The 27,364-nt window shown below is 41.7% G+C and overlaps 1 protein-coding gene across 3 annotated transcripts in view; it reads right to left on the bottom strand.

Moving 5' to 3' along the window:
- furinb (furin (paired basic amino acid cleaving enzyme) b) overlaps window positions 1–27,364 on the bottom strand; it is a 79,409-nt gene that overhangs the window by 27,566 nt on the left and 24,479 nt on the right. For all 3 annotated transcript variants that reach the window (XM_030095359.1, XM_030095360.1, XM_030095361.1), the window contains exons 3-6: window positions 12,827–12,925; window positions 5,512–5,607; window positions 3,608–3,736; window positions 2,906–2,982 (exon numbers count right to left, since the gene is read on the bottom strand). In XM_030095359.1, the coding sequence (XP_029951219.1) occupies window positions 2,906–2,982; window positions 3,608–3,736; window positions 5,512–5,607; window positions 12,827–12,925 (401 nt within the window). The remainder of the gene's footprint in view (window positions 1–2,905; window positions 2,983–3,607; window positions 3,737–5,511; window positions 5,608–12,826; window positions 12,926–27,364) is intronic.

Raw genomic sequence — 27,364 nt, 5'->3', positions numbered from 1 at the left:
GGTCACAGAAACAAATTGCCACGTGCTACCAAGGGGAAATCAATTTTTCTGGGGTAAGAGAAGTGTGCAAACACTTTTCTTGGTCTTCTGCAAGGCCGCCATCCAGATTTGTCACTGCGCACACTCCTGTATCCTTGAGTTTAACCAGTGTTAGTATGCAGGTGATGGTGGTTTGATTTGTAATGAAGGACAAAAGGCTATGTAGGATGCCAATCATTTTTTAATAAAGCTTGTCACTACACAGTCTTTCAAACTGGTATGTGGATGTCTATTAATGAAATCTCCCCCACAGGAGTTATTAGGTGTATATAGACAAGTTAAAGAGACAGATGCTGTGTATGGTGCATGGAGAAAAACATGGAAGAAAGCGAGGCGAGGTGAGCAAGCCGTCTGGTTTTGAGGAACAAAAAGTCTTTTTGTCTTTGTTTGTGTTTGTTTTGGGATAAATATGCCTTAACAGACAATCTAGGGGAAAAAATGTCCTTGCATAAATGAAAAAATGAGTAAAATTGAAGGTTAGCATGGCTACAGGTATAGAAATAGTTGTGCTGTTTTTCATCGCTCATTTCACCTTGTCAAATAGTGGAAGAAAAAAATAACCTGTTCCGAAAATACAGCAGAGCTAATCAAGCTGCTGAGAACTTACTGACTCACAATATTTACATATTTAGTCCAGGAATTTATGGAAATCTGGTTCACTGCCTTAAAATTATGTTTCAGTTTAATTTTTTTCTAATAATATACAACTGTGGCGTACAAACCTTAAATCATATTATTAAGACGAGTGAATTGATATCATGTTGTGATTATGTAATTTAACAGTAAAATGCACAGTATAAAGATGTCATCAGACTTGACTTTTCGGCTTAGATTATGAATTGAATACCAATAAATGAAATTAGACACGTTATTGCTCAATCACTTTCAGAACAAGCACCATAGATAGAATTGTTTTTTTCTTAGAGATTCGGAGTTTTCTGTAATACATGACATAGTAAACTGCAAAGCTTCTGTTTTCTTAGTGATTAATGAAAAAAATACTTCAGGCCTCCCGGCAGGTTGTATACCGGAGCTGAATTTAATCTTGATATCCTCCACTATAAATTCCAACACCATACGTTTTCCATTACACTTAGATGACAGGGGGGGAGACTGGAGGGAAGGAAAGGAAGGAAGAAGAAGAAGTAGAAAAAAAAGCATGATTAAGCATAAATGGATTACCTGCTTGACCAGATTTCCCACCTGCCATCAACAAAGCCTGCATCCCCCTTCAAATAACTACCAACTCAAAAACAGAGCATCAGTGTGGAAAAAGCCAGAAGGGAGAATCCAAAAATTATCCTCTGGTTTCATCAGTACAAATGAACCCGCCTTCACAATTGTTGGGAAATGCCCGCATCAGAGGCTTCTTAGCTTGTTGTTTTTCTATGAATATATTCATATAATCTCGTTGTGAGGAGGTTGCGAGCATTACTCACTGTCAGCCTGCATTACTGTGTGGTGATTCACATAACTCTGGTGATCATTTGTCCGCAGGTCACTCGAAACGCCGGAGCTCAGCGCCGAAGACACGGTGACACACCCTTGCTTTTCATTTCATGCCCGTAAATTGATCCCGTCTAAGATAATTGCTGAGGCGCTTCCACTGACAGGGAAAAACAGCGAATGTGCGAGCGCAAACCTCCTTACTGTGTTTTTACTATTACGTGTGCCTTGTGAAGTAATAGCATGATGCAGTCGTGGAGCTGCAGTGAACCGCGGTCAGGAAGTAATCCCCTCCAGTAGAGCTTTGTTCCATCAGCAGGACGGAGTGGGATCTACTTTTGCAGAGACAGAAAGGGCCGGGGTCGCTCTGCATGGCTGCCCGAGCTGTCGGCAAGGACAAGAAACAAGGCCCCAGCTTAAAAAGAGGACTACTGATGTTTTCCTTTTCAAGATTAATAAATACTGTAGATGAATAGATCGTGTTTTGGTGGAGGACAGAAAAACAAACAACGCTACCTGTGCAGCTAAAGCGGCTTAGAGAGATGAGCCGTGAGAGAGCTCAAATCAGAGCAACTATGCAGTAATGAATTTATTTCCATACAATGGCTTCTACTATCTCTTAAGAAAATGGTGAACCTACAGTATTTAGTTTTTTATTTTCTCTGAGACCAACTTCTTGTTGATGTTGCACTTTGAAGCAGCAATAAAGACAAACAAACTAACAAAAAGGCTTAGCGGCATCGTCCTAGAAAAGAGAGAGATTTGAGACAAATCCTGCTGTGTATTTCGAAAGCGGGATGTAGCTTTTCATCTGCTCCGGGGGGGATTGGACTAAAGCAGGAGACCATAGCAGTCGGAGGGATGGGAGTAGCGGAGGGGATGAATGGCCGGGATTCACCCAAACTTGGGGGCTTTAGCGTTCCGTCATTAAATGGGGCAAACGTGTTTTAAAGTGATCGCCAAAGATGGAGAGGGAGACGCACGAGTCGCTGGGGGCAAGTAAACAAGCATTGTATTAGCAGCAAATGTGGCAGTGTAGCTGTGGGGCTGTACAAACTGGACCTTGAAATGCTGCTACAGCAGCTTGGCTTGTGTACTGATGCAGGAAAAAAGGCAAGGGTCTTTCAAGACTTTGCAAAAAGACTGCACCAGTGCTTTCAAACTTATATAATTGGCTTCCGAATGTAAATTTTTTTTTCCTCCAAAAGCACTGGACCAAAAGCTTTAAAAAACCTGCCTTCTCGCCGGCGCCGTTCCCCGTCGACGGACATTTAAATGAAGAGAATGAGAAGTGAAAAACAAGCGGTGTTGAACGAGAGGTGCTTAGTAAAAATGGGCATCCCATTAGAAAGACGTTCCCAAGCTTCAGGGTATATTTGCATTTGCATGATTTCATGCGGAATAAGTTAAAGCAAATTACCTGTTCTCATTTCTCTGCGTGTATCTCGGTTGGGGGTCATTGTCGTCGTCATTGACATCGTAGCTGGCTTCAGGGTCCTACAGACAAACAAAAGAGGGTGAAGACGCCAACGCAGCTCTTCAAGTGCTCATTTATAATGCTGCCATCCCTCATTTATGTCATTTAGCTGTTTTTAATTTCCATTCACTGCAAATGTTAGCATCAAATAGGGACTTTTCTTTCACAATACGCAGCCTTCGCTGCTTGCTATGTGCCCGGTTTGGGGTCAGCTGGTTTTTGGATACAGCTGAGATGAAATAAGGATTAAATATTTTCACCATGTACGTCACAAAATTGAAACACTGATGAACATCCCACCTGCTGTAACCATCTAAATGCAATCAGTCAGAAATAACACCAAGAAGGAGAAGCAGAAATATTGGCAATATTGCTCCTTTATTAGACTGACCTGTTTTCTCTCAAAGTAAATAAAATAACAAAGTGCCCACAACAAATTCCCTTTTCCAAGGCCAGAAGAGCAATTTCAGCTGCAGAACTGCTCAAACTAATGCTGCCTTTCTCTCTTTTCAGCAGCGGTGAAGACATCTTGTTTGCTGTTTTCAAAGGGCATCAAGTATCAAAGGATTTGGGGCGAATACAAGTACAGTTGCACCCTTTTTCTCTCTTTTTATTAACACTTCTGAGCAATTCTATTTTACTTACATAATTGTTGATGAGGTCAGGATGGTTTTTCTCAATGCCATCATCCAGAATGGTGACCACTACACCTTTCCCCGTGTAGCCTTGAGCCCAGGCGGTTTGTGTATTCAGGTCTTGATGCGTTGGGTTGAACTGTAAAAGACACTCAGCTGTCAGTATTTCTTGAAATCGGTTGATGAAGCAGCTAAACCATCTGTAAAGAGATTTTATTACTTTTTTTTTTTCTTTAATTAAAAGCACAGGAAAGCCCACAACAAAACTAAGCATGAAGACGTAAAAAGCAAGAAGGGAGGCGGTTCTTCAACACTTAAAATCCAATTTTAATGCATCACACGACGCGCCGAGCTGCTCAGGTTGGCCTGCCCAGTGTGAACATCCTACTCCATTTACGCTGTCAGGAAAAAAGACAGACAACCTGTTGCAGGTCAGGAATCATGGTGGGAACACCTCTTGCACAAGAAACAACAGTCTCCAAGCATTCGGGAGGAGGGGAAGGGAGACAAATAGGCCATACCTGGGGGTAATACGTGCTTGGGGTGAATAAGGGGAAATTTGTACGGTGAGCGGTGTGAGGAGAGGTGAGTGCCAGAGGTGACAGAGATGTTTATAGATAAACATAGACGAATGGAGGAACAGAAAGACATCTTCGAAAAGCCTCTCTGCCCCTTGTTCCTTTTCCTGCTGATTCACTTCCTCTAAAACACACAACTCCTGCATGTGCACTTCTGGGAGGAGAACCAGTGTTTTTGGTTAAGCGGCTTAAGGTCCAGGATATCTGCAACATCCACAATGCATTGATCTTTTGAAATAATTGTTCAATGCATATTCTAAGTGGCTAGCTCACTCACACCAAGAATATTCCCAGTTCGAGTGCATGTCAGTCATTGTGCACTTCACCACAGTCCAAAAAAAACGTGAATCTGAGGCCGACTGGTGATTTTAAATTGCCCCTCTGTGTGGTGTGTGTGACTGTGGGTGCAGAGGGTTGGTGTAAAATATGGATGGAGGTTTGGGAATGCTCTCTAAAAAAACCCCTCCAGAATAACAGAACTTGGTCTACCACCAAGACAAAACTTCACACTCTGTGCCTTCAGCTAATCGTGTTCTATTGATTTTAATTAATTAATTAATTTTGAAGTCAGCGCTCTGGAGAATACTTCACAAAGGAGAAAAAGTGCTTAAGACCCCAGACGATAAAGGGCCTAATGCTGAATGGCAGAGGTTGTTTTACAACTTCTCTTCATTGGTGATTTATGTCTGGGATAGTCAATCTTGTCATTAATCCGCTGCTGTGACGGAGGTTTCGTGCACATAAAAAAAAAAGGAAGAAAGGGGGAGATTAGGGCAAATTGAAGCATCTCAGAGAAAAGCTGTGAATAATGAAACAGACATAGTGCCAGGACCATTTGCTATCAATGTTTCACAGGTGATACAGTTCGGTGGGGGATCCGTCCTGACGTGTAATTTTACTTTCAACCTAACATCCTTGGATGCACTGAATTATAAATTACACCCAGAAAAACTTGTGGAGGGGGCGAAGATGACAAGAATGAGGTTTGGCCCGACATCCAGCCATTCAATTTATGACTATCTGACGCACCGTACCCAAACTGATAACTTCCATCACAATAACAGCGAACGCATCTTTCAATCAGGTATGCATAGATGTGGCTTCAGAGCTGTTATTCAATGCAGAGCGGGCCCGTTTCTGGAACCACACAATTTAAAGTGGCATTCTGAATGAATTAAATAAAGATGAAAAATCATTACACAGGCTCCCTGGCTGTGGACCCGCTTGAATTTCTTTTTCATAATGCTTAGATGTCACTTTTATACATCAGCAAGGGTGCTGTTGAAAATTACATCATGTATGCCGTTTTATGTAAAGAAAAGAGAGCGTTACACACCAGGTACCACTGCTTGGAGAAATCAGGGTCTGTTGGGTCTTCGTAGACATCCCGCCTCTTCCTTTTTTTCACCACTTGCTGCTCTGCCCACAGGACCTGCGATGCCAAGACACATACACACACACACACACACACACACACACACACACACACACACACACACACACAGACAAAACCCTCTAAGCGAAAATTCACAGTTTAAACACTTATTCTCACATGATTTTGTGTCATTACTAATGTTCTATTTTCAGACATTGCAGCGACTTCCCACAGAAGAAGACGTTGAAAAGCACGGTCCCAGCTGTGTTCAAAAAGCAATAACTAGAAAGAGGAGCAGAGATGTGAGGAAAATCTCATTTATTTCATTGCTCAGATGCAAAGGCAAAGTGGCGACTGTACGGCGAGCCTGAGTACAGGCCTTTGAAGTCATCCTGGCCGCTGTGATTTGCACAGGCTCGGTAAGGTAAGGCGACAGCCATTTCCCAGCATCTGAGGACGCGAGAAAACAAATTAACACAATTTTGTCAAAAGTCAAGAGTGAAAAACAGCAATTAAATGTTTGTCCACTTTTAGCACTCAGGCTTGCATTTATACAATTTGACAGGTATATTCCTCCGTGGTCACGACGGGCTATTGAAAAGATGCCGCAGGACATGAGGATTTGATCCATTTTACCGTTTGTACAGGCAACATCTTAGCACTTCGTTTCTCAGCTGGAAAACATGACTGACAACTGCGGCCATTTCTCTAAATTTAATAGGTGATGCCTCATCGGGGACGTGTTTCAGAACGCTGGCATCTCCAAAACAAACATCTGTCAAGTTCTCATTAACAAAGACAACATCTGGTTTGTTTGTTGTGCCGCACATTAGAGAAGCTGGAGAAGGGAGGACACAGGTGAATGTTTAAACAGTGCTGTCTTGCAAACAGAGGAATACGGGTTGTTGCTCAATTTTCCTGTGTTTTGATTTGGACATAAATCGAAGTGGAATTAGTGTGATCCAAGAACAAAGAGTGAACTTATTAGCAAACATCAGAGAAAAGATGGATTTAATGTGCCTTTTGCTACAGTTTATTCTAATTAGGCAGGAGGCAACTCAGCCATTTGTTAGTAAATTAATGAGGAATCCATTCAAAATAATACTTCGACTGATGCAACAGTCTAGCAAAGGGAACCTGCATATAGAAGATAGAGAGAGCTCGTGGCACAAAGCCTCATCTTCTGCAGCAGTGTAGCCAAACACTGCCGAAAATGTTATTGTCAACGGTAAACGCTTCATTTTCTGGATTTTTGTTGAAGGTGGCGAAGCTTAAACCCGCTCCTGTTTTTCTGTGTAGAACACTGGAGTGAAGCTGTTCAGAACTGAATTTCTTTTACAATACCTGGCAGATTGTCACAGCACAAGTTGTTATTTAGGTATTTCACTGTTTTTTTCCCCCCCATAGTTTTATGTTTTGGGCTATTTCTTTGCTTCACTCGGCGTTAGTTCTCGTGGCGAGTCTCCTCTACTTGGTTGATTTCGTGATTTCACGCTTCTATAAAGTGCATGGCTCGAATGGAAATGTGTTCGGCGCAGCTGCCATGACTGGAGCGCCGCACACAGTTGAAAAGTTAGCCTTAGAGAATGAAACCATTAACCTTATTCAAACGACCCTCAGCTAATTAACATTTATCTTATTTCATTACATTTATAACTGCACATGGGCGACCTCATTGCACCGCTGCCCACTGTCCACCACGTTATTAACAGGACGGAGTTACAACCTGATACATGAATCAAATGATAATCTGGACAATGCCATATAGGGTAGGATATGAAGGGTTTCATCTATACAATTAATTACGGCTGATAATTAAACATCAGCGCAATCACTTTACAGATGAGTCAATTAGCATCATCTTGGGAAAATTGAGATCAAGTAAAATTTATGGTGCGTAAGCTCTTCGGTGATTGCAAATTTTTGATTTTTTGTAAGATCACACACTCTCGAAACCTTGGAAAAAAAAAAAAAAAAGATAAGGTGTATAAACCAGTGCTTCCTGCAGGCCAAGTGATCCAGGATAATTACAAGACAGAGAAATAAGCACTACCCCGCGGTCTCGGACAAGGACAAAGACTAGACAAACACAACTGCACAGAAGAAGCAATCATGAAACAGGAGGGATCTCCACATGGGCGAGGACTGTAATCTGCTTGAGCAATAAACTGTTTGTTCCATCTCTCGCACAGTGTCCTCAGGGCTTTCCTGCTGCCTGATGACTAAGAGGAGGCCATGCTGGTATTGCTTGTAATGTAGAAAAAAATGGGGGGAAAACCATGCGGTGCTCTGATCTGAAACTGTTACCAAAGCTTGCAAAAAAGAAAGGCGCCATGTCAAAGTGTACGCTCAACTACATTCTGAGGTTTTTTTCTTTTTCTTTTTACAACCAAATGAAATGAAGACCCCAAAAATAACAAGGAACTCCTTTTTACGAATAAAAGAGAATAGACTTTACAAATAAAAAACAGAGGCATTCATGACATTCCTTATAGCTGCTCATAACCCTCACAACAGACTTTTTCATAATCAATAGCGAGAAAAAAAAACACGTGCAACATGCCTGTTGGAGCTAAAGGAACCCCGCTACGTGTTCTCATGAATAGCAGTGAACATAAACACACTTGTTTACCAGTACACTCCACAGGGAGCATTTTAATTTGAATTCTGACAAGAAATGCCACAATCAGCTTAGGACTGAATTCCATAGAAATGAAAGGTTTGTTGTGTCTGTGATCACCCATATTTGAAATACTAACATGAATCTGCCCATTGCTACAGCAAAACACAAACATCAACATGTTTTGCTTCACATGGTGATTAATAGATGTTTCATTTCAGCCAATCCTCTGTTAGTATTTCCTAAACCTTTTGAAGAGATGATGCATATTCTGTATACTGAAATACACTTAAATCTCACAGGTGGACACTGAGGTTCAATAATTAGCCCTCTCCGGTATTGGTAGTGTAAATTGTACACTGAAAAACAGAAATTGACTCCCTAATTCTGACAATGTGTGAGAGAGATAACATATGCCAGTGGACCCGGGGGTAAGTCGATGAAAAACAGCTTGCCACATGATAAATTGCATCCCATTACCAGTATTCCTGGCAAATAATTCAAATTATTTTTCACTTTTATGATGATTTTATTCTGAGTATTTCATCTTGAGATGGTCTCTCATATGCTTTTCTGCCACAGTAAATCACTGATTTCCATCCAGGAGGGCAGAACTTACTGATAATACTAAAGAGGGTCTTCATGAAATGACTGTCATATTTCCATTTTTCAGTCAGATGAACCAACTCACATAAAACAATGAACTTATTTTCTCTTGTGACTGGGTGGGAGGGTGGAGCATTGGAGGTCAGAGAATATTGACACACAAACTAATGCATTATTGGTTTTTAGTCTGTCCTGTTGGGACCTGCTGACAATAAATTTAGAATATTGCTGACTATTTCCAGCATGGCCTTGAGCAGCTCCCTGTGCTCTTACACAGACGGACCAACTGCTTTAAATGGGGAGCGGATGTGGGAGATGTAATGCCGGTCCCTCCAAATTATGATATGTGGTAAGCTGCCTTGCAGTGCAGCTTCTACAAAACCAAGACCAGCCACCCAAAAGCAAATCGATTCTTCCTTTCACAGAGCGAATGCGGGGCGTGGAGCGGTGATGACAAACAACCTTTGCAAGCATAATGGTAAAAGCTTACGCCGCTGCCAATGTCATCTTGCCACTGTGTGATTATTCAAAGGGGATGGTGATAAGTGGCAGGTTAGCGCCATGGAGCAGGGAAGAGGAGACAATGGAGGTAATGTGAGCTACAGCTGCTGGATTACTGGGAGGAAGCATCATAACAAGCTCAAAGCTGAGCAATGACTAATCCAAATCCAGGCATTATGTTTTTATTGCCTTTTAAATCTGGCTTCTTTGAATCAAGTGAAGCAGAACCTTTTCTCTCCCGTTCCCCCCGAAGATCAGATGGTCTCATAGACACAAACAAATACTAACTTGAATAAACACACATAAACCTCACAAGGTTAGTTTTTTTTTTTTTTTGTAACGTTGTTGGCAACGGCCATGCTTCCTTTTCTATTTTGTTGAGGTTTTGTCTGTTTCTGGCTGCGTTGGTTTGTAAGTAAACTGTTGTTTCTCAGCCAGAAATCCGATGCCATGAAAAGCTGAAGGTTCAAGTGGTGTGTTAACCTGAACTAATGGTTTTCTGGCAGTGATGAACCTGTGAGATACAATCTCCTCTGTGAAAAATGCTTTTAGAAAAAGATAAGGATTTACCACAGAGGCTCTGCTGTTAGGGCTCAAGTTGTAACTCTAAGATGCCATCTCTCATTTAGTATTGCTAAGTGACATTCAGAATAGATAATGTCCATCGTGCTGATTGGCTCTAGCCCTCATCTGTCAAGCATTAAGAACACATCATTTTTCAGTTAAGTGCTTCTCATTTGTGCAGTCCACTTGCAATCCAGTCTGCTTTTTGTCCCTTTCTACTGCGTATCAAGCTTAAGGCAAGCATCTCAAGTCATTAAACCCACCACAATAGCAATGGCAAAATCTATACCTCTGTGACTACAACACCAGATCTCATTTTCTGTAGATTTCAAAACAAATCTCATAACCATTTGTGAGCCATGGTACTCTTGCGGTGCCCAGACAGATACCTGTGAACCCATGTGCTCAGAGAGACTTGTTAGTGTCCATTTAGCCTGACCCCTGACACCACTGGTCTTGAGGAATGTCACCATATCTCACTAATGATGTCTTGAGGCTTCAGTGCTTGTCAGGCCACACCAGTCCTTTCCTCAGCCCGCCTGTCTTGGGCTGCAGTCCTCCGGCTCTCTTTGGCAGATCTAGCTCGCTACAGATGGCCCGAGTCCGCTCTCACTCAGTTACTGCCCCCTTTTTAGCGCCAGTCAAGTGCTTCTTAATTCACTTTAAAAGCAGCAATTACCACTGCTACCTCCCTTGTTTCCAGAGTAAACATGGCGGAAGCACCTTGCTGAGTCTGGTGCCAGCTATGCTGAAAATAGTGAGAGGGCGCATTCAGATGAGTGCAGACGCAGTGATGCTGCCCTGCCCAGGCCTGACACATATTTGACTTTTGGAGCTTGCCAGTCAGTCTGGCCCTGACTTGAGAGAGGCATTTTTTTTTTTTTTTTCACATCAAGTGAAGGAATGCTTGATCTCTCTGGTTTAAAATCCAAAGCTTGCCTTATGTATGGCAGATTTTAAAAAGCTTATCTATATTTATCCCTGTGATAGAACTTTACCTGGCCAGCCAGTTTTACTTTACACTGTTTTAAGAATTCCTCCACAGTCGGTCGACACCCTGCAGCTGTAGAAAAAGGTATGCGCTCCTTTAATGCACATTTTAGCTGCAGTATATGATTTGATTTGCATCAATCAGTGCTTTTATATGGGGCTTTTTAATCCTGTTGAAATCAAAATAAAGGTTGATTCCGCTCTAAAAATAACCATTAAATGCCTGAAAACTTTGTTTGCAAATAAACCAACTGGTTCATTCTCCTGTGAGAGTGGAATCACATGGAAATTAGGTGTGACTTTATTCTGGTCGTTCTGTGCATGCTTGTTAATCGCGATGACGCATTATTCCAAGATGGCGGCCCACGGCTGCATCAAAGCAAAGCACTTTGCTTTGTTTACTTCCGGCAGACGTCACTATGTCTCGGCCGCCCCCTGTCCGATCAGGCCGCTGTGTGGTTACGTGGGTGGTTTTTAATTCGGAATTGGTTTATTCTGAACTCAGCAGTTCCAAATTAGATACAGCTGGGATGACATTTTGTGAATGTTAGGATCTTAACTCTTTATGTGAGGAAAGAAAAAAAAAAGATTCCTATTCTTCCATTTTCACTTGCCGATTCATGCATCATTTCAGATCTCAAAGAAAGATTGAGTGACATTTGTGAAGCTCTTCTGCTTTTGTTGATCTGACCTCTGTGCCATTTTTCCCACCCAGGTCTGAGAGGCATCTCTTCTGTCAGCAGCTCATCTTTATACAAACAGAAAAGGTCAAGAGCAGGGTTTGCGAAAGGTTAGACATTGTTGGACTCAAGAATGTACTGTATTAACCTTGGTACTTACAATAGTTGTTGCCTCAGCACACAAATACACAGAGTATAAAGCGCTTTTGCTCTGTTTTCAAGCGCAACCCTTCAGTGGATTCCTTATTGAATAATAAACCCAAAGAACGAGAGCGTGGCACAGACAGCACAATTAGATTTTTCAGAAAAGCTCCTGCTGCCTTCAAAAGACGGCAGTGTAGCGTTCTATAAATTTTTCATCTCATTAGCATTTTTAGTCACTCAGAAATGTTTCTGTAAAGATCATATCTAGCGCGTTGAAGAGCAGTATTTCCTCTGTGGCTAAGGAGTTTTGATCTGGAGGCTGGAGATGCATATTTAGATATATTCAAAACTCAAGTGTAATATTGATAATGTGAACCAGTGTGAAGACTGTTATCTTGCAATACTGGTTAATGTGTTCCTCTCAAGTACATAAACTTGCAGAAAAACAAAAAAACAAAAACAATTTTCCATTATAAAAATTTGGGAAAGTTTATTGTTCAGCTAAAAAAACCCAACCAATACAGGCTGTTTTGATTAGTGGATACTAAAGTGAAGCAAATGTGAGGCAACAGCACTGTAGATAAGTGTAAAGTGAAACTTTTTATCTTGTAATCCCTTGGAAGAGACAAAAAAAACCCCTCCCTTCTATCTTGGCACTTAAATGCTGGTGGCACTATGCCCGGTACATACTAAAACACACATTTTTTTCAACCACTTATGAATTGTTTATGAATCGGTGATTTGTCACTGTTTAAATCCAGAACCAGATGTCCAAATTAGGGTTGAATTTATGATTTAGAAAATGCTCCTGCTTTTGGACGTTTGATTAAAGTCAGTTTTCTTCTTTAATTAACATAGTTGCACATAATGATTTTAAAAGACTATTAAAAAAACAGCGCCAAACACAGAGGCAGCTACAGCTGCTGTTTGTTGGAGGAATTTATTTTGCATATTTACTGCGATGTGGTACCTTGGACTGGGTCAGAGGGACAGATGGAAGGACAAGTAAGGACTGCAAAGAATACAGAGTTTGACAGGCTGTCACTGATTCTGGCATTCCCTTTTCCTTTGTGATATACGCTCTGTCTGTGTGTAATCCAATCTGTCTTTTGGCCTTTGTTGCCGACACGGACTTCCACAATGAGGTGTGCGAGAGCTGACAATAGTTTACCTGTGGTTCTTTTTGCAGTCTGATGTGCATTCCCCGGTGGCCAGACAAAGCCCTCCTCTCCACAGCATGGTGCCTGAAGTGATAATAATCTCCAAAAACCTGCACAAACACAAAGAGAAAGGCAATGAGTTCACCTGCTGCAACAGGATGGCCGGATAACACTCTGTGCTCACCAAGGCATTCATGTGCACACAAGCAAATGGGCAGAGGGTGTTCTTCATGAAAGAGCTTAAACCAGACGTGTTCATTTTCAGACTTCACAATGTAGCTTTTCCTGCAGGTACGCATAAATACACGAGAATCTGTTTCTGTGTTTGGCTGTCTAAATATGTGTCACTACAAATTAACTAGTATTTTATTATAACATGTCATGCGCATGACATCTAGAAGAGTCTTTGGACATCCACAGGACAGTTGCTGGACCTTGAGTCTCTCTCTTTGTGTCTAATTTCTATTGAAATAACATGTGAACCCAGCAAATAAGCGGCTTGACCGGACACAAAAATCTGTCAATGGTTCCAACTCTGCTGTCCTTGAGGAAAACACTTCAGCCCTCCTGCTCTCTGACCTTTGGAAGCGTTGTATGGAAACACGTTGGTCAATTCATTAGCCTGACTTCTGCAGTCCATTACGATGTAGAGTAAAAGATTTGCTGAAAATACTGACCATACAATGGTCAGTTTTATTTTAAAGCAATCAGAAAGGATTTATTTGAAACATATACAAGAGGTTTTACCTTGCAGTGGCATTCAGCAGGTCTGTATCAGCCTGGGAGGGAATTCTAATATACTGGAAACTCAATAACCTATATGAGAGTGGCGGCATATCAGGAACACCTCTCAATATATTGCAGTCCTGTGGATCTCATAAAGCGGGAGATAAATGTGTTGTGGGATGTGTGCTGCTTTGGTTTAATTAATCAGCAAAGTCATATCAGCATATTGGTAATAAGAGGTTTACTGGTAGCACAGTGCTTGTAACCGACTTGTTAGACTTTAAAAAAAAACCAATGATGTGGCCTTTCCTTTTTAAATCACACGACGAAAACAGAACATGTTTATTCAACACGGCAGCAAACATGTGATTAACCTGGAATTAGGATGTGAGTTCAGCTTTAATCAAATTGTTAAACATGTCACGTAGAGAAGTGCACCAACCTAAAGACGTCCATGAAACAGCTGCAGATGGACACTATCTATCAAAAGTGATCAGAGGCATCTATTAGAAGTCTGAAGTCACTTTAGAGCTATTTGGAAGCGTGTCGCGTATGGCTGTCATTGTTCGCTCACACGTCCTGCTCATAAAAGAGCTCTTAAGGACAACTGACAGCTGTCACCAAACAGGCCTAAAACCTCGGGGGCTGTATTTTTTTTTTTTTTTTTTTTATCAGCTCTGCTCTTAAGTGACACACCAAGCGGTCCGAGCCTCTCCCGGCCATGTCAAGGACAGCCGACCGGGGAGCAAGATAGCAATTAATTAATGAGGATGCCCAGCGGTAAAAGTGTGATGAAAATAACTGAAACGAAAAGTGGAAGGAGAGGACGACGAACAACATCCCGGCCGCTCTTTACACGGGAATTCGCGGGAGAGGGGCGTCCATTTGAGGAGGAAGCACTGCAATCTGTACAGTAGTGCCACTGGGGACTGGCTCACCTTCACAAGCCCAGTGGAGCGGAGGAAGAGTGGGGGGCAGAGGAAGAGGGGGAGGAGGGCGGGGGATGAAGGGAAGCAAGAGGGGGAAGAGGGAGGGGGGTGAAGCAGGGTTTGACAGGCCGACCAGGCAGGATGGATGTGTGTGAGGACGGAGAAGAGCAGACGCAGCAGGATGGAAGGCTCTCCTGGGGCTGCGAGCTGATTGCGCAGGCAGGCTGTCTGCGATGCGAGCAGACTGGAGGCTGGAGCTTAGAGGCCCAGTCTGGCAGCACTGATATAAAGCTGCCATCCTCCGCCAGCCAATTTGACTTCATTTGTCAAATATTTGTAATTAGGACTTGGTTTTGAATCACTTAGTGTGATATTTCCAATATTAAAAAGTGCGTATCAGTCTGAAATTACTCAGTGTTTTTCTGAAAATTATCTTTTTTTTTTTTTTTCCTCCCCTTGGAGTCCAGACGAGATGCAATTATGGTTGAAAGGATGAATAAGGCGCCATTCGTGAGGAGACAATTTTGCGAAGAGACAATCATGGAGTGATTAAAAATTTGGAAGACAAGAGAAAAAAAATCCACAGAAAAGAATGTTTAACTTATACAGACATGGAAAAACAGCTTTTGTGTTTAAATCCCTCAATAAAAGATGTTGATCGAATACCCAAAGCAAGCGAGCAGATATAAACATGCCAAATAAGCAATACAGAGTAATTTAAGTAATGTAGTTAAGGAGGGCATAAAGGTGAATTCATATTACTCTAACAGGACACTCCCCCCCGGAGACGCCACGGTGCCAGGTCTTCAGCTGAGCCTGACTTTATGACACCGCCATTAAATTAGACAATAAGCAAACGACCTTACAGACACCTGGTCTTTAAAATTTGTCAGAGCTTAAAAAGCCCCCCGAATGATGCGGAGAACAAGGCGTGATGAAAGATGCGAACCCAGAAATTAATGACACCCGCTTTCACACTGATTGCGTCGGGGCAGAGAGCTAATTCGCGCCTCAACCGGGGTGACTTCTCTGTGGGACAACCCATTTCCTAGAGTGCCGATGTCCTCATTTAGGCCCAGCCGATACGGGTCTTGGGAAATTGAGATTAAGATAGAAATGTTGGTGTAACTGCCCATGAGAGCGACTGAGTCATACCTCACCGAGGCCCGAACCAGAGGAAATCATACGGAGGTGTATGTGCGTGTCTGAGTGTGTGTGAGCGATAATAATTGAGAGCACCGTAGGTCATTAGTCACCCTGCCACTTTACTGTGACTCTGCATTAGAGGCACACTGCCCTTTACGCTCGTCCCTCACTTTTGCCTGAAGTTTCCTACTGGTGCTCTGCTATTCAATATCGCCACATTGTTCAAAAATAAATCACTCCCTTTACAGAAACAATCAAATTTTATCCAACTAAATTGAGATCGGAAGTTAAAGTAGGCAAAACAAACAAACAAAACAAATCCATTCACTCTTGTCAGCGATACATGTCATGCCACGATTTCGTGATAAACATCTGACTGCAGGTGCAGATGATTCAAAGTGAGAAAAAAATGAGCAACATATATTGTTGTCATCATTTAGACTCACATAAAACTGTTATGTTCATTCCCTTCAGCTCTGTCCTTATTGCCAGGACTCAACACTTAATTTATTTGGTCATTAGCCACAGTGTGTGTGTGTGTGTGTGTGTGTGTGTGTGTGTGTGTGTGTGTGTGTGTGTGTGTGTGTGTGCGTGTGTGTGTGCGCGCGTGTAATTCCAAAAGTTACTGGCCATTTAGATTCAACTTTGTATTGAAAATCAATCATTATTCGAATAAAGTTGGTTCCATTGTTACCATTTATCTGAAAACTCATTTAAATTAAGAGGATAATTCAATTATTATTATTGTTATTATTATTGGTGTTATGCCACCATCTCTTCCCCATTTACAAAATTGTTCTGTCTTCTCTGCCAAGTAAATTCAATAACCCAGCTTGAAATGATCAATCATAAATTACCTCCTCTGAACTCCATGTGACCTGTAGGTACTCCAACGACTCCACTCAATTCCATTAAAACAAAGCAGATTCCCATCAGGTGTGAGGTTTGCACCCTGGACAGGTAGAGTCCTTCACAGCAGTGAGTTAATTGTTCCGCTAACTGTCAGACACTTTCATGGTGTGATGTTACTTGTTGTCCACCTGAGGCAGTAATCAGACAACTTTCCTCTGTTTTCTAACCACAGATTGAAATTTTTTGTGTCAGCTTAACCCACGAGAAAACAAATAAGCAGTCATGTGCTCAGCCAGTGCTCATCGGACTTGTGGCCCCTTCCCGATGTGTTGTGATAAGGTTGTCGGGTTCTTGCTGTGTAAAATGACACTAACAGAAAGTGGGGGAGAAAATTTCCATCTGGTGTCGTGACGAGTCAGGTTTGTCAAAGACCATTTCCTTCCCTTTTGGTGAGTTTGTGGGTGTTAACGTTGGGCCCTGGTTGTCCCTCTGTTGAAATGCCACCAGTCTGGCCTCTGGCTTTATCCAAACTTGTTTTTGTCGCTTTGGTTTCTTGCTTTGTGTAGCAGCGCTGCTTTTAAAGATTGAGGTGAAAAGAGGGGGCTGGACTTGCTTTGCTTTTCTTCTGTCACTTGCTTGCTGAGTTCAGAAATTGTTACACTCTGATCCATGACTTGGGTCACAGTGCACTTGCAGAGCCTGAGGCTGCTGGTACACACTAGCTATCATCACCACAATAAAGCACAGTTTTGATTCCATTGCAATGGGATTATCATTTTTTTCTCGTTCTTATGTTGTTAAAGACACACCACTACAACAGCTTTAAACAAGATCCCTTCCCTTTAATGTAAGTTCGTGATTTCAATCACCTCAGTAGTAAAATCTGAGCTGCATTACACAATGACAGAAACATTAAAACCATGAGAAATCTACTGACCTCACCAAGGCTTTTACCCTTGGCTAAACGAGCCTAGTCATATGTTATATGTGTTAAGTCATCCTAAAACAGACCTTCACTCGTTTTAAACTCAATGTTCAACCTTCATCTTCATTTATAGGAAAACAAAGGTAGAACATCCAGTTAGTGTGAACGGCTCTTGAGTGGATTTGCATTTCAAAAGAAGCTATATCACCCACCCTTCATCTGATCCTAAACCATGTTTTATTCACATAAATGCTCACAAATGAGTATAGATGGTAGAAAGGAAGGATCACAGCAAAACTCTCCTTGTCAAAAACAGTGAAAAGAGTGTATACTTTTATGAAAGATAACAAAAAGAGAAAATAAACAGTTTCATGTCTTCTGAACACCTGATCTCTATAGTGTTCATCTTTCTTATTTTGTATTCTGAAATCCCTTTGGTCTATTATTTGATGGGGAAACAGCAATTTAAAGCAGTTAGGAAAGCTGTCGAAACGTGTGACCACAACATTAAAAACCAGGAGCAGTGAGCGGTGAATTTTCTGGTCAAACATTTCGCAGCCCGGAGGAGACGAGGCACTTCTGAGCAGGCATAACATCCACTACCACACAGCAAACAGACACAGTAACTAGCTGTTGAATATAGCAGAGCATGTAGCAATTAGGGAGCCGCATATTTCCCCGTGGAGCTGGTAGACACAAAAAGCAGAGTGAAATGGTAACGTATATTAGACTTATGTCTTCAAGTCAGCAATACCAAATGACCTGTGATAAAATCCAGCTCTGTGACTTCTCAGTGATCTCTGAATTTCCTCTCCTATGGCACCTTAAAGGTCTGAATTATATCACTGAATGCTAAATATAAAAAGGGCCCAATGTGGTCAGTTTTGGTTGATTCACTTAAAGACCATCTCCTGAGATCCAGACTTGTATTAAGAGCGAATAAAAGGCATAAAGCAGCACTAGAATCTAAATGCAACAGTAGCTGCCACAATGGGATCAGGCTCTCTTCTCGTGGACTTTGCGGGAATACGTCTGAGTCTGCAGGCGCGTACGCCAAGACAGATCCTCTTACATCAGTGCTATTATGTTAATTAGGATTAAGCATGGAAAAATTATTCATCTGAGTCCGCTCTTGCTGGATCCGCCTGTGCAACCACAGGGAGGACTTGAATTCTGTGCATGTTTAAATGACATTATTTCTGAACTTACAGTTGTCTAAACCGGGTTCATCTGATGTGCACGTCAAGTGTTTGGAGTTTGGTACTTGAACTACTTTGAACTTACAAGAGTGTGCACTTCTGTGATACAGATGGATGTGGGAGTTAACAAGTTGGCTGAGTTTGAGAGCAGCCGACATTAAGATCGCTCATCAACAGCTTCCTTTTAGTCTGAAAGCTACATGAGACATGAAAGACACATCAACTAGTTGCACTTTTATTTTTTTCACAATTTTCTCAGCCCACTTACCAGATCAATGTTTTCAATTGGGCTTTTCTTTTCTCTAATAATGTCTTACCAATGCAATTTTCTCAAACCACTATTCACTGTTGGACAGTGAAATTTAAAAGACGCCGTTTACTGCTGGACGTTCAATATCAGAGGACCCATTTTACTGCCATCAGTGCAGAGAATTTAAGCAATCTGCTGACTTTATCAGCCAGGGGTGAGGGCTGAGACGCCAGGGTGACTGAACGCGATGTCACAGTCCCATTCCGCACCCCACGCTCTGCTCCATTCTGTCCTGATCTGTACAATGGCGGCTGCTTTGGTCTGCAGCCACCTCCAGCTACAGTTGTTAGGTAAATATTGGCTAGGGGGATTGGCTTCAGATCAGTGGTGCTGAAATGAGAAATGTAGCACACTTTCACTGGGATGTAATCTAGTGTTATTTCACATTGCCCTGTATGTGCAGACAAGTGTTTCGGCAACTTTCCAATGTTACAACCTGGTTTCAAACGGAAGGAAAGTTTTCTTTTTACAATCATTAAAATGGTAAGGATGAAATTATGCCCTGCGCTTGTTGAGAGGTGTGCGTGAAATTCGTTTCACACTCGGCACTCTGTAGTTGTCTCATGTGAGAGCTGCTGGAAAAGGTACACAATGAAATCTAATTTTTGTTATCACCAAATTGTGAATCTGCAGGGAGACTCTAAAGAATTCCAATATTCAGAGCAGAAGCTGGGAGAATGAAAGTATGTGTGTGTATATTCCAAGTGGCTAATACAGTACGATGTGTGTGTTTGTATGCATTCAGCACACTGACTGAATACAATTATTCAGTACCCAGCATGGAGGCTTAAAGATCTAATATGCTGATACTGACTGTGACAGAGTTTTACATTAAGCGTATTCCCCTCGGGCTTAGAAAAAGTGCACCGTGGCAAATCAGCCATATTGGAAGTGGCGTCAATCACGCCCATCTTTCAAAGAAAAACAGGCATCAATGGACAGTTAGACACACAGCGGCAATAACAGTAATTCACTCTAAATACAGAGGACCGTAATCCCCAACCTATGATCCCTTATATAATTCCCTCTAACCTTGATGGAAAACGCTTCGGTAGGCACATAAATGTGTGAGAAGCACAATGCTCTCCTCTTTCGAGGAAGGCACTCAGCAGCCTCTGTTGCACATCTGAGATAGAAATGTCAACGGCACAGCGGCGCTCATTGATTGCCACACAGCTCACCAGCCCCTTTGCTTTTCCCTGCTGCCTTCCCTTTTATTTATGTTACTTATTTACATCAAACACACACTCAAACGCAATATCGAGAGTAACGGGTGCTTTTCTGGGTAGCCCACAATTTAACTACATGGCAAATGTTCTGTTTGGATGTTTGTATGGTGTGATTTCAGCGCTTTGGTTATTAAAACAGTCATCTTGTTGGTGTCCACTGAGCCACTGGGCTATCTTCAGGACTAATTACAGCTGAAGCACTGGGGTTCCTCTTAGTGGGAGAAGCTCATTATTTTACACTGGAATAGATGCTAATTGAGTGTTTTCAAATGAAGGGTAATTATTTGTTTGCATCTTAACTCTAATTTTGAACACTGCCCGCCTCTATTCTACTCACCCAGCCCAGGAGATTTACTGTCTGGGGAAAAGCTGAGCCACAAAAACAGTTTTGGCTAATTACGTGGCTGAAAAGCAAATATTGAACAAAATGTTACGAGGACTGTCCCTGCAGTAGTTCTGAGGAAAAAAAAAAGAAGATAGGAGCAGTATGAACGCTCTAAAAAAAGACATGAACTATTAAACACATTTTCTCACCGAAAAAGTACAAAAATATATATATATTCTTGAAGGTAAAGAGACGTTACATCATTGGTGTATTGACCAAGACCTCCTCAACCTATTGTGGGGGTGTTGGACATATTGGAAAATGGCCGGGAAAAAACTGAAAAGGCAGGACAAACAATGCGTCACAGGTAAAAAGATGAATGGAGAAAAGGAAAAATAAAGTAAGAAATGGCTTCAAAAGGCATGCGTCACTAAGAGGGCTTAAATAGTTAGTCGCTATTGATGCCGGTCCTTTCACTAATTTTATAAATACGGACTTACTCTGTTCTGGCTCTAAGTTACTACTGCTTTGAAAGCTTATTCAGTGAGTATATCATCCTGTTTCCTTTCTTGTTTTTATACACATGAATAGACAACATGAATCTAAACAGGATCTCTTATATCTCACTGCAGCGACTCTTAGAGTTAGATTAGAACAGGAAATTAAATGGTTGTAGTTTATGAATCTTATGCATTTGCTGCAGACGTGAAAACGCGTAGAAAAAAGTACCGTTCCTGATGTAGCTTATCTGTGTGGTGTGATTTTTCAGAGAACAGATAAGGGACGGAGTAGGGAGAGGGGGCTTATCAAAAATCCCCCATACACACTCACAATCACACAGTGAGATACACACACACACACACACACACACACACACACACACACACACACACACACACACACCCATGTACAAGCAGGTGTAGAGCTACATCATTTTTCAGGCAAACTCTGCGAACAGAAACACCGATACATCCAGCCAGCGAGCGTTTCCGACTCACAGGCATGCTGGGGTTCAAAGTTATTCATACATGTGCAAGCCGAATAAACACAAAGACACACACACACACACACACACACACACACACACACACACACACACACACACACACACAGGCGAAACAGCAAGAGAGAATGTGTGTGTGTATGAGAAAGAGACATTTCAAATCACTCCTTGTGCTTTAATTTGAAATTTATGACATACGCAAGTCTCAAATCCCCGGACTGGTTGAGGAAACGTGCGAACCAAATTAGTACAGATTCATCTTTAACTGTGTTTTACTCGAGTGTTGAATATTCATGTAGCCAAGGGAGAGTCGAATCCATTACTTCTCGCGGCTGTCTCTTCTTGTATGGGTAATATCAGTAATCGCAGCGTTAACCTGTTCTGAGCGATGGCCTCATCAGCCCAGGGACGGAGGTAGCACGGCATCGGTCCATGAAATGCCGCTGCCACAATCCACTGAGCAGAAAGTAGATACAGCGGGCAAAAAAGAATGACGGACATCATGTTGGGGAAAAAAAAACTAAGACAGAGAACGAGAGATATATGAATACACGTTTAAATGCACTGGTAAACACTTCTTTTTTTTTTTTCAAACAGGTTCAGTCCTTCGTCTTGCCGCGAGGAAAAACAGATTTCCTGATACTTAAAAAAAACACCTACAGCAGGAGACTGAGGATTAAGATCAAACCGGGTTAATTTTCAAACCACTGGGAGAAGGAGTGGAAAAAACACACAATCTGCTCAGAAGAACGGAATGAGGTATGGCAACAAATATGCCGCTGCGATGAGAGCGCCCAGCTGAGAGCTCCGGCAGTGAAGTATATCATCATGCAAATGAAGAGAAAACGCTCGACTGATCTCAAATAAGTGACAACACCTCATTGTGACACGAGATTAGCTGAAATCCTGAGTATGGCTGCTGCGTTTGGTATTCAAAAGTGTGGGACTGCACAAGTACAACTTGAGTGCTGTTGGCCTTCAGTTTATGCCTGAAGGCAGCATGTTGCCTTGATTGCCATGCCATAAAACTTTAAAAGCATTCGCTATCTCAGGTGCACAGCACACACAGGCTGCACTTGACTCTGTCGTGCAAAGAAATATTTCTCTTCCTCCTCCACTTATTTATGTTAATAGTACCTCCATGCTTCAGTATTACTTTGTTTCAAATCTATTGTCCACAAGGTCAGGAAAGAGCACACTGTCCCCAAGAATGAATATCCTGCGACTTGTTAGCCTAAAAACTACAGTCCGCGAAAAATCAATATGAAGGGCACTCAAAAGGGTTGTCCCATCGATTTTTCATAGACTCAGATCAGTCAATCTATCAATGGATGCAAGAGGGGAGTCAGAAGAACTGAGAAAAGCACCGTGGGTGTATAGCCGCAGTGATGGACTGCTGAAAAGAAATTTGTGCAGAACGTCCTCTGCCGAGTGTGTGCCCTTCACTTCAAGGGCTCAGCTGGGGAAAATGGAAGCTGTCAGCACCTCCAGACATACAGCACGACGATGCAACCCCACGAAGAAAAAAACCCCCAACAAACCCCAAGTGAGCAAAATCACCTTACATTCTCACTTAACCATCACAAAGCAATGAGGAAAAAAGCTGCACGCACAACACATAGGAACACACTCGCACCTCTGCGTGTGTCTACGTGTGATGAGGTCAATAAAAAAAAAACAACTCCGCCCTCCAGCTGTCCCCTCCGGCTTGTTCCTCAGACGGTGGCCTGCTATGGAGCGCTGGGATTCCGCGAGGCTGTTGGATTATTCATTTGAAGAGTGTAATTCAGCCCACTGCTCTTTTCCACATCACCTATGTTGAATTCCCTGGCGCCAGAACAGGCTCTGTCAGACTCCGTCACACTAGTTTTCAGCAACTGAAGTAAATAGGTTCCACTTCCATTTCCATTCAGCTCTCGTCAATTTAATCCCTTTACTCTGTCTTTTGCTCAGCCCCACTACGGATTCTTCCTCCGCTTTCATGTATTAGTACTGACACATTTGCTGCGTTTATTTTATTTCTCCCATGTTGAGACCCTGATTTTCACTGCGCAGAAGATTACAAATGATAGCGTTATCTGTAGTACTCCTGGACATCGTGGATTTTGTTTTCTGAAGTGTGTACTGCTTGCGTACTCTGCCTTGGCACTTTGCAGCGATGCGATGGGTCAAAGAGAGCAGTAGGCTAGCTCTGTCACTGGTAATCCAGTTGCACACTGCTTTCTTAGCCCTGAGATTGTGCTGTCTGCTGCAAGTTTGCTCGCAGTCAACAGCACACATCTATTGTTTGGTCAGTTCTTTCACCGCAGCACCAAATTGAGGGATTCATCATCCTACTGTTTTGAAGAGTACCAAAGAAAAAGCACATCAATCAGCAATAATTTGCATGTCTGCTTCACTGTCCTTAATCATCCTTCAAGACAAATTTGAATGGCCAAGAAAGAAAAGTAATAATGATAGTCAGTTTCAACACAAGTGACATAACTATTAGATTGGTGATAGTTTGGAGTTATCAGCATTTCGACAAAAAACAAAAATAAACATTTCCAATGCATACCACGACTGACAGATCGATAACTTCCATATCGCAATGTTTGCTTTCAGGCATAACACACAACTCTTATTGAGTGTTCCACACCCAATTATTTATTTGTGACAGCGTGCCACAGCATCAACATAACTGGAACATACTAATTTTCTTTTTCTGCATATTTAAAAGGTGTCAAATCTTATTTTATCACGGAACAGCAGACGGCGTGTTGATTTCCAAACTCCCCTGTTGCTCACTCACTTTCCTGCACAAACACACACAGAGAAACAGACCGATCAGTAAATAACCCCGCCACTGCATGCACACACTCAATCTACACAAGATGATATGCAGGGAGAAAAACGGTTTTTAGATTTTCCCCATGAGAGGGCTGCTGGTTAAATTCCTGAATTCAATCAGTCTGGAGAATGGAGATCATAAATGTTTAGTATTCCTCTCCGTACAAACTGGTTCAAACCACATTCAGGTTGAACTTGTTAAGTCTTTGCTTTCAATCTCTGAAGTCGACCACTTCAGATCACTGATATGTTGCCGTTTGAGCCGCTTTGACAGGACTGGTTTTAGCTAATGCTTAAATGCAGCATGATCGCCTCGGGTAACAAGTCTAACATTACTGAAAATCATGATCATAAATGAGAGAAAAACAGAATTCACTATCCAACTTTGACGCTGAATGTTTGTTTGAAGAAGAATAGAAAGATCGCCGATACTAAAACAACCACACATGGGAAAGCTTGACAGACTGACCACTGCTATTAGCTACCCAATTAACTCAATTTCAGTATTTTCAGGCTTCAACCAGTGCTGCCGTGGCAGCTGAGGCAGCAAAATACACTCTGGAAGGGATGGCGGTAGCTAATGAAGAGAGAATGAGAAACGGGGGGAGAAAAACAAAATGCCTTTTAGCAGCAAAGAAATGTAGACAAAAAAACAAAGTGATATTGGTCTGATACAAGATGAAGCAATATTTGTGTAATAATGGAAAATCTAGTTGTCGTGAGACATTTGGCAATTGAAAAGTTTTAGTAACGCACCCTATACAACATTGTTAAATGTTTAATTTTGTGAGAGCGTGGGTGTGCCTCCCTTCATGAGCACCCCATAGGAGCTCACGCCACAAATAGACTGCGGTTCTGTAGGAAACATCGTGGAACACTGTTTTTCCGACACCAATGCTCTCTGGAACCATGGTAACAGACACATTCAACATCCTTAGAAATAGCTTCAATATATAAAAGCAGACTTATTGCTTTGTGGTTTTGATCTTTACAGCAAATGTTGGAAGTGATTCAACCCTGACGGTCCACCCCTGAAACAACAAGCTTTGTTTACACTGATTGCACATGCTGCTGTTATACTTAAAAAAAAAAAAAAAAAAAAAAAGCACAAAAAGTCTTACCGTTTAGCCATAACTGGTACAAACATCTGACAAACTGGCTCGCTGCACATCATAATTGATCATGATCTCACCCTGTTGCCATGCGTGTCCCATGTTTGGCACTCTTGGCAGAGCGGGCCCTCACCTGGCGCCTTCGCTCACAAATCTAACTGCACTGCGCGTCTCCCCGAGTTCCCAGTTTTAATACTAAGATGCTACATAATTGAGTTGGCAGGAAATGCAGATAGGGGTATGCAGCCTATTCCGAAGAGTTAATTATACGAAGTGACAGCTCAATTTTCTCTTTCTTTTCATCCTGTGTATGTGCCACTGCTACCATAGATTTATGCATACGGCACATGCATAGTCAAGTGCACCATTAACCACACTCTAATATTATCATTGCTTACAAATTAAAAAAACAAAAAAACACATTCAATTTGTTAAAATCATTTCATTAAAGGCAACACATATTCAATATCTAATTTATTCTTTATTCATTTTAACTTCAAAATGACCAGCGAACTGTTGAGGTCCTGCCCTTCCTTTCAAACAGTATTGGCTAAAGCTCTCCTCCTCTGCAACTCCAATTATAATAGAGTCTGTACAGGGGACGGCTCAATGTATGAAAAGGGTGAACAACTTGCAGGAAACCATTAATAGATTTTTTAGCATGGCTCTCTCACAGCAACAAGGTTCTGAGTTTGAAACTACAAGTGAAGTCTTTCCTTGATGAGTTCCAATGTATGTCAGCTGGGAAAGACTCCACCTCTAAATGAAAATATTCATATCACAAAGTTTAACTTGCAAACAATATTTAAGACTTTGGATGCAAGTGAGTTTTTCCACCAGAGTGTCTCAATGGATTTCACCTAATATACCCAACTCTGCAAAGGTTTGAATACCTTACAAAAACTTATGGGAAAAATGTGATAAAAAAACAACCAAATATCACTGCATTTCAGCAGTGACAAACCCGAGATCTACACCAAGCGTACAATGTAGTGTTCAAGGCTTACATAACATATTTTTGCAGCAACTTGCACATACAAAGAGTGGGTACTTAGAAAAACAAGATTCTTCACAGTGGCTCCACAGACAAAAGAACAAGACTCTCATGAATCAAGTCTGCAGCTCCAGTTCTTTTCCAAGATGCATCGAACAAGAGCGAAGAGTGAACCAGAAGAGCATGCTGACTGGAAGAGAGGAGCCTCTGCCTTTGAACCAAGAGCTCGTTCAAATTCATGGAACATTACGGCCCCTCCTTGAACCTCAAAAGTACAGACTGTTGACGACATCAAAACCCAACGTCTTCCGAGATCGAGAATTGGGGTCTCAGTGTACTGAGAACAGGAATTGGAATTTTACATATCTATATCTTTGTTACAGCCTGAAATGACCAGAGTAAATAACCTCAAGTCTGATCGATTCAATGATCATTATTAATGTAGGCAACAAGTGCAATAGGAACTATATATATATATATATATATATATATATATATATATATATATATGTATATATATGTATATGTATATATATATATATATATATGTATATATATATATATATATATATATATATATATATATATAATTTCAGTCCATATTATCATTTCATACTCAATGTATTTCTCATGACAGGATTAGAGTTTCCAGCTGTGTCACATCATTAGCAGTCACAAGCACACGTTCCTGGCCTCCTCCATGGTCACAATGTGTCCCTGCTAAATCACACCTGATTATAAAAAGTGGCTTGTTATTGGGCTTTTTTTTTTTTTTTGCAGAGCTTTATGACACAGTCATTGAATTCAGGTGTGCTGGAGCAGGAGGACTTTAAATAGGACTGTGGTCCTCCGGTCAGAATTGACTGTTACACGGACATTCAATGGCACAACAGCACAAGAGAACATTGCATTTTGCTTAATAGTTATGCTCATCCAAGTGTGAAGCCCCTGCCCTTTAACTCACACCCAC

The sequence above is a fragment of the Salarias fasciatus genome, chromosome 7, assembly GCF_902148845.1.
Source record: "Salarias fasciatus chromosome 7, fSalaFa1.1, whole genome shotgun sequence".
Lineage (NCBI taxonomy): Eukaryota > Metazoa > Chordata > Actinopteri > Blenniiformes > Blenniidae > Salarias > Salarias fasciatus.
The sequence above is the reverse complement of the archived record's forward strand: the minus strand, read 5'-3'. Positions and strand labels throughout refer to the sequence as shown.